Source organism: Amborella trichopoda, chromosome 2, assembly GCF_054954075.1.
Source record: "Amborella trichopoda isolate Santa Cruz 75 chromosome 2, AtrichopodaSantaCruz75HAP2 v2.0, whole genome shotgun sequence".
In the NCBI taxonomy this organism is placed as follows: Eukaryota; Viridiplantae; Streptophyta; class Magnoliopsida; order Amborellales; family Amborellaceae; genus Amborella; species Amborella trichopoda.
In genome coordinates, this window is record NC_142337.1 from 38,569,499 (window position 1) to 38,582,703 (window position 13,205).

General features: G+C 43.3%; 1 protein-coding gene across 1 annotated transcript; it reads right to left on the reverse strand.

Moving 5' to 3' along the window:
* Window positions 1–10,042: 10,042 nt before the first annotated feature.
* LOC18421496 (GRAS family protein RAD1) lies at window positions 10,043–11,979 on the reverse strand. Its single transcript, XM_006826480.2, has one exon. The coding sequence runs from the start codon at window positions 11,774–11,776 to the stop codon at window positions 10,166–10,168; it is 1,611 nt and encodes a 536-aa protein (XP_006826543.1). The 5' UTR covers window positions 11,777–11,979; the 3' UTR covers window positions 10,043–10,165.
* Between the last annotated feature and the right edge of the window lie 1,226 nt (window positions 11,980–13,205).

The window sequence follows — 13,205 nt, forward strand, 5'->3', positions numbered from 1 at the left end:
CTGTGACTTGCTCATGACTTGCTCAATCTCAAGAGTGACCTCTGGTTCATCTTTTAGCAAACGTGGCTTTGGACTGGGAACAAAAATCCTTAAGCGAAGGTGGAGCTTCTTCAGGGGTAGTGGGTAGCATGTTAGAATGAAGAGGATTCAAAGCGAGAATTTTACCTTGTCTTTGAACATATCCACGAGTGTTCGCCCGATGTCCTCAACATCCTCATGGGACGAAGGTTCTGTCTTTCTTGCGGACTTGTAATCACCATCATTTGGCTTTTGGGGTGATACTGAGTCTGTGAAGCAATACTTCGCATCAGTATAATGAGCTTCAGCTACAGGAAATGGCCTTTTATCGGCATAGACAGTATGTTGTCTCCCATCTCGACTATACTTGAAATATTGATGTAATGTGACGGAACTACCCCATGGTCATGGAGCCAAGGGAGGCCGAGAAGGATGTTGTAGGAGGTGTCGGTGTCGATCACATGAAACTGAGTGTAGTGTTTAATTCACCAATCTTAAGACGAAAGCGGATAGTACCAACTGTCTTCTCTTCTTACTGGTTGAATCCCTAAACTGTGATATGAATCAAAGTGAGATCCTTAGAACCTAATCTCAACCGAGTGAGGATTCTACTTGGGATAAGGTTGACTGCTGACCCTCCATCCAACATAATTCGGTTGATGGGGCACACATGTAATTCACTAGTCACAAAGAGAGGGTGATTATGATATTTTTCTCCCAATTGTAGATCATCCTCTGAGAAGATGACCCCTATACATCCACTCCAGATCGATGGGCCTACCTCGATGGGTTCCACTTCAGCCTCATAGACCTCTGGATCGGAAAGGGCCTGAATTAGGGCCATACGATAATCCCTTGAGAGCATAAGAGCATCGTAGTTGCTAAGAAGGGCCAGAAGTTTTCTTAAGTGCCCCATCACATCATATTTGACGTTTTTCTCGTCAGTCTTTTGTGTTCCTGACCCTGCCGTCGGTTTGGGTTGAGGAGCAGGTTTAGGTGGAGGAGGTTTGCTTTGGCCTGCTGGCTAACTTGGTTGCACAACGGGCTTGGTTTGGGTTATGGAGGTTTGAAGTTAGGGCTTAGGAGGTGGCTGGGTGTATGGGACCAGTGGCCTCGCATGGAATTGGAGGACGAGTAAATTGTCCAAGGCACTTGGGTGAGGAAGAAGCCCAGGGAGCTATAGGACGGGTGGATTGCTTAAAGTATTCGAGTGAGGGAGAAATGGTGAACCAAGAAACTTCAAGATGCCTGACTTCTGAGGTGGAGGCTCAATTTTTCCCTCATTCTTAAGCTTATTTTCCCTGTGTTGGGTGATGTCTGTACCATGTGGCAAGCTTCTTGAGAATTAAAGCTCTGCCCTATTGATTCTCTCAGTCTCTACTCAAAGTCGGGCTCAGGAGGCCACCGGGGTTTCTTCAGCTTTGATTTATTATGCTTCTTAGTGGAGGAAGATGGTTGTGTTTTAGCTCGAGCTGTCAGGGCATCAGCAACTGTTAAGAATCCTATTGCCTAGGCCAGTGTCTTTTTTAACCGCCTTCTGTGTGTCTTGCTTATGTTGGTTCCTTTAATTTCTTTGTCGAGAGCCTCGAAGTCTGAACATTTTAAGGTAGTACCTGTAGGAGACATAAAAGAATAAGGATGAGAAGCAGAAGAAGGAGAAGGAGGAGGGTTAGAAGTGAGGGACTTTTAAGGTCATTCCCCTTATCGGACTAATCTGGGCAGCTTTTTGCGTTATCACCAGAGCTGGACGTGTGCAGGGGACCTTTAGGTATTTCTCTTGTTTAGACCATTTGTGAGTGCCTTTAACGCCATCACCCTCATTGGACGTATTCTGAGGAGAAGACAGCTCGGGAACATCCTCTTGATGGAAGGAGGAAGGAAAGAGGATCGTGTCAGGTATGAAGTCCAGTAAAGTTGGCAATGGGGGAAGAGGCCTGAGAAATTCCTACTCAACAAGCGATTGAGCAATTTTTTTTGTCCGGTGAGCAGCTTTGGTGCTTGTCTTCTCCTGGTTTTCATTGGTAGTGGTTGATCTGTCTCTCTGGGTTTATGGACAACCCTATCTTGATGAACTGCTTCTAGCCTTAATGAATTGAGTCTGCTCCACCCGTGGTGGACTATCCATGGCTGGGAAGTTGAGGGTTCAATAGGTTCTTAGTCGTCTTTATCGAGGACTTGTGTCCGGAGGTCCTCTCGTACTGGTGGAGCAATGGTTTGATGATCACTTTCTAGAATGCTACAAGACTCTTGGCATTCTGGAATTTTCTTGGTGATTATGCCATGGAAATTGGAGCATTGACACAGATCGTGGCCCCATATCTAATGGTATGGGCACCAATGGTCCTCAGTCCTGTGAGTAAGGCGTTGGGGCTGCCTTGCTAGTTTTGGTGTGATGAGACTTTCTTAAACCATTATAGCAAAAAAGGCACCAAGGAGACTAGGCGCTTCGTCTTCCTCTTGGACTATTACTGCGTGGGAGGGTTCAGCTGCCCCGAATGCCTTCTTTAGCTCTTCAAGTTTTATATGACCCTTCTGGATTAGGGCTCCGATAATATCTTTCAGCATGTAGCAGTCATTTGTGGGGTGGTTGATCATTCGATGGTAAGCACAGTAATTCATCTGAGTATCGAATCCAGTTTGATCAGGTAACTTGGTCTTTGGGACCTCGATCATGTTCTATTCGAGTAACAATCGGAGTAATGTCGGGACCCATTCCTTTTCAAAGGGGTACACCTTGTTTCTATGTGTGGTCCAATAATCATCTCGATTAAGGTTTGCAGGTGGGGACTTGGTTATACGACTGTTATTGCTTGCCCACCTGAGGTACTTTTGTTGTGTTGACCCCTTTGGAGAGGTCCAAAGTTTGGGAGAGAGCCTTATTTAGATCGCTGACCATGACGGCTGTGCTGATCACTTCTATTGGTTGATTGCCTCGGGTAATAGTCCTAGATACCATTGCCTCGATTATTCCCTGAGCTTGCAGATAGTTGTCGTGACCCGTCGTGGTGACATGACATGCTTTCTATGCGGGCTGATTTAGAGATCAGCTCTGACATGGGGGTCAGATTAGATGCCTCAACATGCAGGGCAATCTCAGGTCGCATATTCCGCACACAGGTTTGAACCGCTTCTTTCTCTAGCATGGGATTGGGGTGGCGAGCAGCCAAATCTCTCCATCTTGTTATGAATTAATCCAATGTCTCATTGGGATCTTGGCTCAAGGTGAGAAACTCGATGGTTTTAACTTCTCTCTCGACCTCATAGAAATGCTAGTGGAGTAGATTCTCCATTTCCTCTTATGTACGTACTGAGTTTGGAGGAAGCCGAGCATACCACTGGAAAGCTAGGTTGTTAAGGGTTTCAACAAATTGACAGAGAAGGGGTCTCCCATCAGCTGCTGTCTCTCGACACACTGCTTGGAAGTGGGCGATACGCTGGTTGGGGGATGCGGTTCCCCTGAACAGGGAAAACTTCCCTTTCTTGTAGTCGGAGGGAAATGGAATCTGATCAATGTAAGAGGGATACAGCTTTTTGTAAAGCACTGCTCCCTGCATGCCTGGGATCTGTCGGTTATTTAAGCTATGGGTTACCATAGCATCAATATCTGCCTGTGAGACGGGGTGAGGGACAGAATTGTCCAGTGAGGTAGAGGGAAGGGGCTGCCTTGAAGGTGCATCATCTGAGTGATGGGAATTGACCTCGTAGTTAGCGGATTGTCGTGCGGCCTCTATACAATCTATCTTCTCCATCATTGCGCATACCATGTCTTCAAATTTATTCATGCGCTCTTCTTGAGAGTCGTTAGGCACATTTATAACAATTACGCTGACTGTTGTTAGTTGCAATTGAGGGCTTGCGAACTTGACGGGTCCCAGTCGGCAGATCGGTTAGCAGAGGTTCAACATGCCTCGATTGGTACCAAGGTTGAAGGTGCATGCCCAAAGAAGGAGGAGCAGGCATAGGCAAGGTTGACTCATAAGGATGCCTGAGTCGGGGGAGAGGAGTTGTCTACGATGGCGATGCGTGTGTGTCCCTTGAAGAAGGATGATGGGTGACTTGGGGGTCAGTCCGGGCTCGAGCAAGTGGTCTTGCCTTAGGAGGCCGAGGACCGCAAGCAGGTGTTTGTAAGAGAATAGGTGGAAGCCTTCCCCTTATAGGGTGCGATAGTGTGTGATGAGTAGCAGAACAAGGAGGTCATCTTCCGTGTACTCAGGTTGACGCAATAATAGTATTGCCCCGAGTAATGGTATGCATATGCACAACGTGAGCAGGACCTAGCCTTGGGAGGTCTGCTCTTGGACGCTGACTTGAGGTAACATAAGGGTTGCCTCGAGATGTGGCTCCAGTGGATGTCCCACGATCCGTATGGTATGTGTGAGGTGGAGGCCCCAGGGTCTCTGCCTCGATGTGTCGCGCTTCTAAGGATAGAGACTCGGGGTGGTGCAAGATTGTGAGGGGTAGCCTTGCAACGACCTGCAGAAGACATGGAAACTTGTTTGCCTTTTACAACAAGGACTGGGCAACCTTCCGGCGTACTTCTGCAATACGACCGACAAGTGACTTGCTGGTGACGGGGTGCATGCTATGAGTGGCAGTAGATGTGCTACCAATACAGGGTGCCTTGGTGGAGGTTCCACCAGAGATAGGAGATGGAGAGTTCGGGACCTTTAAGTCCCTCCTCACGCCAATCCAGGTTAAGACCTGGGAGCTAGACACTGGATCTTTTCTTAAAAGGAAAGTTGGGAACGAAGTTCGAGGAACCTGTTCTCAAGGACACTTGCTAATGCAGGGATTAAAAAATCCTCGATCCAGATAAACGGGTTATAGAGCTCGGAAGCAGAAAGTGTGCAACACAGAAAATAAAAGGAGAAACTAGCCAAACAAGTACGATCCGACTAAGGGCAAGTAAGTCCCCAGTGGAGTCGCCAAGCTGGTTAGGTGCCTCAATCTCATCCTCTGGATCTGGATGATCTGGCGGCACACATCTCAGGTTTCAGGGAAACCCGAGACTTGAGATCACTCTCTCGGGAACCTTGCTAAGAACAGAGGCAGGTGGATTCGAGACTTACTTGGGCTGGTTGGTGTGATCGCCCTCTTAGATCACGAAGAAAGTCCCCCTAGTCGTAAAACTAGTTCGGAATCGTCTCCCTTGGCTTGTACTCTCTTGTTTCTGCAATCACACACACATGGTTAATTTTAGAAGACAAGTGGATCAAAAGAGACCCCACCTTGTCTTTGAGCGAATGTACATAGGTTTGCGCATCCAAGAGAAGAAAGGGTAAGAAAACAGATGAAAGTAGAGGAGTTTCGACTATGTAGCGAGACTAACAGAGCAACTAGATCAGAAAGTCGTTGACCCGGCATGGTAGCAAGACGGGCACAGAAACTAAATCGGCACAACAAAAATACTCCTAGATATCAGAACAATCATTGGCTGGCCTTACGTAATGGCTAGCTTATCGTGGCAGTAAAGCGGACCCGGTGACTAAGACTAGCAAAACAGCAATACTGTTGAACAACAAGACTACCTTGGCAATATTTGTCTTAGCTTCTCTTGGTCAAACAAGAGAGAGCAGAAAGAGAAGAGAGAAAGAGAAACATGCACAATACTTCCAAGGTCATGCATGGAAAAAGTAGAAGAGAAGAGGAACAGAGAGAGAAGAAAAGAAAAGGGAAGAAAGGAAGAAGAAGAAAAGGAGAGAGAAGGAAGAAGAAGAAAAGGAGAGAGAAGGAAGAAGAGAGGACCTTAACAGCAATGATAGAGAAGATAGGAAAAAATATGGACGGCGATGAACCTCCTTCGTCCATGACAAGAGGGTAAGAAGAGAGAAAGGACAAGAGCATCAATTGACCTCTGTCTCTCATGGTAGGGAAATCAGAGGAGAGAGAAAATATGGGCGACGATGTGCTTCCGTCGTCCATGTCAGACAAAGAAGAAAAGAGAGAAGACATGGGCAGCGACGTGCTTCCGCCGTCCATGTCAGACAAAGAAGAAGAGAGAGAAGACATGAGCGGCGATGTGATTCCGCCATCCATGTCAAACAAAGAAGAAGAGAGAGAAGACATGGGCGGCAATGTGCTTCCGTCGTCCGTGTCAAACAAAGATGAGGAGAGAAAATACATGAGCGGTGATGTGCTTCCGCTATCTATGTCAAAAAAAGAAGAAGAGAGAGACGACATGTGCGGCGACGTGCTTCAGCCATCCGTGTTAGACGAAGAAGAGGAGAGAAAAGACATGAGCGACGATGTGCATCCGCCGTCCATGTCAAACGAAGAAGAGGAGAGAAAAGACATGGGCGAAGATGTACTTTTGTTGTACATGTCAGAAGAAGAAGAAGAAAGAGAAGACATGGGTGGCGATTTTCTTCTGCTGTCTGTGTCAGACGAAGAAGAAGAGAGATAAAACAAGGTCGACGATGTGCTTCCGCCGTCTGTCTGAATAAGAAGAAGAGAGAGAGGATATGGGCAGTGATGTGCTTCCACCATCCATGTCAGAAGAAGAGGACAAGGTGACTTCAACAGAGGACAGGCCCTCCAATCGGGTTAAGGCTTGGCTCACTATTCGTGTCTCTGAAGCAAGAAAATATCATGCCAAGCTATCGGCTTCACCATGCATGAACAAAGAAAAAGGAGAAAGAGAGAAGAGATAAAGAACCAGGAAGAGAGGAAAAGTGAAGGAAAGATAAAGAGAGAAAAGGGAAAATGGATAAAGGAGATCAGAGACAAAATAGGAAATAAAGACATAGATAGAGGAGAGAGAAATAGAGAGATAGAGATGAGGAGAGAGAAAGAGAGAGATCAGAGAGAAAAAGGAGGAGAGAGAAAATTACCTTATCGAAAGGTATTGGCCCTTTTCTTCTCTCTCCTCTCTCTCTCTCCAAGATGCACCCACGAACTTAAGCAAGAATTGCAATCTTTATTGAATCAATGTGTAGATTGAATCGGGGGTGGGGCTTTTTTACAATTAAGCTTTGCATGTTTATATAGAATTGGGTCCAAACAAGGGTGGATGCCTAAAAACTACCTAAATTGATTATAATTACAATTTAACTGAATTAAAAGAAATTCTAAAATTGGGTGCAAAATGACTCTTTTGCCTTTGCCCAACAATATGTGAAATTTCAAAATAGTCCCTACTGTTGCTCTAGAACTTGCGTGATCTTCTGTAGATGATTCAAGGTTTCTCTAGTGCCCATTTGACTAAAAGATAATTATTTTCTAGTAGGGCTTGGCATGACAATTGATTTGATACCAACTTCGAGCCATGGATCATGGTTTTAAGCCATGATCATGCGACTCGAAATTTTGATGAATCTTGCAAACTTCGGATCAGTAATGTGCTTGTTTCTTGATGTTTTTCTTTGATTTCTTCGCTGAATCACACTAAGAAGGCCGTCACAATCACGTGGCAATAAATGCTTCTTGATTTCGTGTCCAGACGAAGATTTTGTCGTCTGAAGCTTTTGATTGAAATTTGGAAATCCGATGCCCAGAATTTACAACAGCTTTGTCGCCTCTGTATGTGAAATCCAACCAGTCAGCTTACGCGGGGTTAAGACAAGAGATAGACTCTAACCTTACGCACATAAGGCAATTGGTTTCGTGTCAATGGGGTATATGAGCGTTGTGATTTGGTCGCTCGAGCGAGGCGTGCTACTGCTGAGTTTTCTGCAATTATCTGCACGAATCATCAACTTCTCTCTAGTTTTTCTGCTTGCTTGGGTATCGTCACGGGTCGTGCAACAAATCAAAATGCTCGCCTTGATGAGACGAACATGCTCACCAAATTTGAGAGCGATCCAACTCAGGACGAGTGAGATAAGTTGTTGCTCGGGACTGTGCACATCAGCCTCCGTTAATGGAGATTGGTGTAGGGAGGCCGCACGGGAATAGCGTGCGGCCTACCCCCTTTTGGTCTTACCTATAACTTTGTCCTAGAATGGCTGATTAAGCCGAAACATCACCCATAGTGGTTTTCAACTATGCTGGATCCAATGGCTGTGGTCCCACAGCTGTTTGCTGAACCAAAAATAGAATTCTAGTTACGGGGTCCGTTTCAGGGTGCTAGAGGCCTTTTTTTTCGAAATTGTTTCTTTGTATGTGCTACCTTAGGCATGTTGGATTGAGACGAAACTTAGCAGGTGGCCTTTTCTAGGGCAATTCTGAGACCATCGGGAATTTCATTGCATGTTGAGGTTTTATTGACCTGCTTCCTCTTTATTCTGCATCAGGGACCAAGATGCTGAAAAATGTCTTCAAACACCTTCAAGATGAGGTATTGTGGTGCATATTGTTCACAGATGAAATATATTTGATCGATGAGACCCAAAGTGATGTCAACACAAGTTACAACTTTGGAAGTCTGCTTTAGAGTTTTAAGGTTTTAAAATTAATTGGACTACGAGAGAATATATGAAATGCGATTTTGGTAATAATAAGAGTAGAGATGAAGAAATAGTTTAGATTGACAGACAAGAAATATCAAAAAGGGCATACTATCGTGGGTCGATAATCCAAGAAAATGGAAAGATTGATGAAGACGTCGTATAGAATTAGATTTAGATGGGTGAAGCGGAGATGTACAATTGGAGTTTTATGTGAGCGTCGCATACCAATGAAGTTAAAAGGGAAGTTCTATATGTCAGCTGTAAGACTAGCTTTACTTTATGGGATAGAATGTTAGGTAGTCAAGAAACCATATGATGAGTGTATCTAAGATGAGAATATTGAGATGGATGAGTTGCAAGATAAGCAGAGATAGAATTCGAAGTGAATATATTTGAGAGAACTTAGGTGTGACTCTAATAGGCGATAAGATGAGAGAACATAGACTTTAGTGGGCTGGCCATACACAACGTAAACCCAGTTCAACATCTGTTAGGAGATGCAAATTGGTTCAAGTGGAAGGCTAAAGAAGAGCAAAGAGTAGGCCCAAAAGGACATAGTTGGAAGTAGAGAGAAAATATTTAAGTACTTATGGCCTCAGTGAGATTATGGTGTTTTATAGAACATAACGGACCAGGATTTGTATAGTTGACCCTAAATAGTTGGGAAAAGGCTTTGATGATGATGAATCAATAGACTAATTTTTTTATTTTTATTTATTATTTGTTTCTATTTTTATTTTTATTTTTATTTCTATTTTTATTTTAGTTTTAAAAAATAGACCCATGGGACTTCCCAAATTTATTGATCTTTGGAATTACTCCTAGGATAATCTGACTAGAAGGTCTGATAGCAAGTTACAAATTTAAAGTTACTCAAAAAACTGGGATATGGGAGGATATAGAGGAAGCACGTCATACTATTAGGAGGTAGAAATTTTAGGAGCAGTAAGAAAGGAAGTAAGAAAGGAAATAAGGATGGAAGGCATGCGACCTCAGAAGGGAGAACTTTATTTAGAATTAATGCTCCACAATTTAGAAAGAAAATATTCAAAAATTTAAATATAACCAAATAAGCAAATATATTGACAAACACAATTAAGGAGATAAACATGACGGGGGAGAGCTCCTAGATTACGTTAAGGCTCCCACAAGCCTCTCTTTTTTCTCTCTCTGTCTAATATTCACACCATTTTGTCATACTGATTCAACTGCAAAACACAAATAAATTTTTCTATTTCCAAAAATGACTATTTGATTCTCACCTAATTTCCATATTCTAAATCTCTACGATACCTCTGAGAAACAAAAGATAGAAATACCCTTCAACAAATTTTGAATTACATTTCCTACGAAATGATCTTGTCATGGAAGAGAACTTTAGATAGGGAAAGGGTGGCTTTGTCAATCAAATGGAAATTTCACTATTTAAATTTTTTATTCATAAAATTTGGACTACAACTCAATCTTCATTGGTGAAATTCGCAAGACATCCATGCATTATAGTTAGCATTGAAATTAGCAAGACATCCATGCATTATAGTTAGCATTGAAATTAGCAAGACATCCATGCAGTATAGTTAGCATTGCCATGAACGAAGCCTATGATCTCTCAAGATTTTGTGCTTAACTATTTTCGATTACTTTGGTAGAGTCGATTTTTTGAACACTGATTGATACTATTATCGAGGGAAGCTGTCTAGCTTCTATATTACGAAGTAGAGTGCAAATCTGGCATCCATATGGGAGCTCAATGGGAATGACTACTCATGAGTTTTGTTGCTAGGGGACGCGGAGTGCACTTGCCAGGTAGATGCCAACATAATCGATCTCCCTTTCCATCCTAGAACCAGACCTCCTTTCTCAGTAGCTAGAGTGTATCCATCGCAACCATAAACAGAAAGCATCATTCTAGCTTGGCTCATTGACTTAAGCCCTACTACTTGAAATCCTGCTCTTCCGAGCTGCCGTCGCCACTGATCGGCTCTTTCATGTCTCTCAACTCTCTTCAGGCCCTCGTAAGCAATTATGTCTCGTATTTCTTCTGCGAAATGAGACCTCTCTATCTTCATCCTTTGAGGACTCGGCCTTGGGAGGCTAGCCTCGAGGGAATCGAATATCGCTGAGTAGTAATGAAGCGACTCGAGAAACCTCCCAAGAAAGAATGGCCCGTTGTGGTTTGCTTCTTGTTCCACTAGAGTGAAAAGTGTTGGATTTAACTTCCTAATTGATTGTAGTATAGACTTGAGAGACCCTCTACTTTCCTTAACATGTTTGTGCAAATACATAATGCTGTTAACAAACAATGCCTCTCCTTCTCTTGACCCCAATGTTTCCATGTTTAGGAGAGAAGGGCTTAGAGGACCAACTATCAGTTGAAACTCAAAGGGCACTCCCAATGAGCTTGCCTCCATTGCCAAGACCTTCATGTTCTCTTCCAATTCTTTACTGTTGGGATCAACATCTACACCAGTTATGCGAAGCTTTGGGGGACCCTCAAGCCTTGATGCTAGTGTCCTTATCAAAGGGGGCCATTGTAGGGTATGTGCCATTCCTAGGTCTATTATGTGCAATGCATCTTTCCCATGTGCTGCCTGGTCTATGGCGTCATTTGCTATTGTGAACCCAAAAGCAATGTAAGGAGTAAGTTGGTAAAGTAGTCGGAATCCTTCTACTTTATCTTCCTTGCTCGGAAGTTCCAAGTCAAGGCCCAAGTTCGAGAATGACCCCCTTAATCCCACATTTTGCTGTAGGGCCAACCTTGTGGTTAGGCCCAATGCAAAGCAAAAGGAAACCCTTTGCATGGAATCACCATGTGGATTGGCTAGACCCCAAATTTGGCTCAAAATTGAGTTTGCTAGACTAGAGTCCCTACACCCAACAGCCTCAGCACATGCAAGCAACAAATGAACAAGATGCAAACCCTCATCCACACCTTGGCTCATCTCATTCATTGCATCCCCATCATGAGGAGGTATCAGTGATTCCGAGTTTGTGGGCTCAATCGATGAGATAACATCGATTTCCTCTTCTATGGAACTTCCAGGAGTCAAAAGAGCCATGAATTCCTCGATTCCATAATTTCTTGAAATCGTAACGGTCTCAGAATGGCTAGCGAAACCACATTTACTGGCCAAATTGCCATCTTCTTCATAGCACCACTCCATGTTTATGAGACCATCAACAAATTCCACTTGCTCCGCTGCCGCCAAGCTAGGGCTATTTGTGCCAGAGGAGGACCACATCTCTAGCTCATTCGACGCCTCGTCTGAATCTCCTTGTTGCTCTTGCTCTAGACGTTCAGAACAATACTTCCTAATGGCCGTGTCATGGCCGATGCTCGCATGCGAGGGAGTTTGAAGCCATTGTTCCATGGGTAATCTTGTTGAGAGTGTGATCCTTCAACCACTCGAGGAATGTGGGTGAAAAGAAAGAAGATGGATAATATATGGCTAAGATGCGTTGATCTGGAGGGTAGAAATAAGCCATGCCCTTGGTTTCCTAAGAAAATGCCTTCGGATTTGGAATCACTGTAGACTTCTTTTTATTGTGATACTTTTTGAAATGAGAAATTGGCCTCGCGTGACATGGTTTTTTTTTAAGATTACCAAGGGCCATAGCCCTGCCCTAATAACTGTCTGGTTTTTCTAAATTGTAAGAGCATACATAAGACCAATGTATTAAAAATGAGTAGCTCAGATAGGAATCATTGATCCAGATCTAGATTCGAACTATAAAGAATCAGTCTAGTTCCTTTAGAATTGCCAAGTTCTGTAAAGGAGTCTGCTGACACTATCAAGAAATCGGATAAACCGGACCCGGGTCACAAGGTTCCACATTATATCATTTTTTTATTTTTTCCTGTTAATCTTTTGTTTTCTAACCGACTCTCAAACCAATTAATCGGTCAGATTCATTGATTTACACCGTATTTCCAGATGGCCGGTTCACCCGTCCAATCCGGGTCTTAGAAAAGTGCTTATAACTTGATAATTGTATCTAGGACACCAGAGGTAGGCCTTTTAAAATGTAAAACACAAAAAGGCCTTTTAAAATTAAAAAACACACGCAAAAAAGAAATAATGAAAAGGAAAAAAGACTATGGAATTTTTATTTTGGTAGAGGGAGGAAAAAAGAATATGGAATTTTTATTTTGGTAGAGGGAAAGGGCCCCACAGATGATGCGTATGTGTGGGCCCGGACATCAAGCCCGAGGATAAGTGGAATATGAGACAAGTAGGGGCGGTCTGTTTTCAGGTTGCACCACCCTGGGGTCGGTTTCCTCAACCAAGACGGCAATTTTATAGTGGGTGGTGTTTTTGTCTTGATTTCATTCACCTTGGACGGCCAACAAATAATGAGACATAAAGGCAGGCAAGGAGGACCTAGATCCTAACTTTTAAGGGTTTTATTTTAGAATTGACTCCAACCATAGAAAGCAATTCGCTTTGATTTTAGAAGGATCGTTCTATTCTTAATGGACTCAATTTTTCTTTAAGAATGGCCCTGTCCACTAATAAAGACTGGCCTAAAATCCCGAATGATATTTTATCTTAGAGTGGACCCAAACCTAATTAGGGTTTCATTCTAGGTCTAGGGTAAACTTGGATGTTGCTGAGGGTTTTAATTTTAGAATGATACACCTTGATTAAGGTTATTTCTTTAGAAGAGCACAATAACTTATTTTACTTTTGAGTAAGGTTTTTATAAGGTTGCGATCTTGCAATATTCTACACCATCTAGTTTAGTTGATCGGTACATATTTAACATGTATTTTAAGATAATGTCAAAAAAGTAGCATGT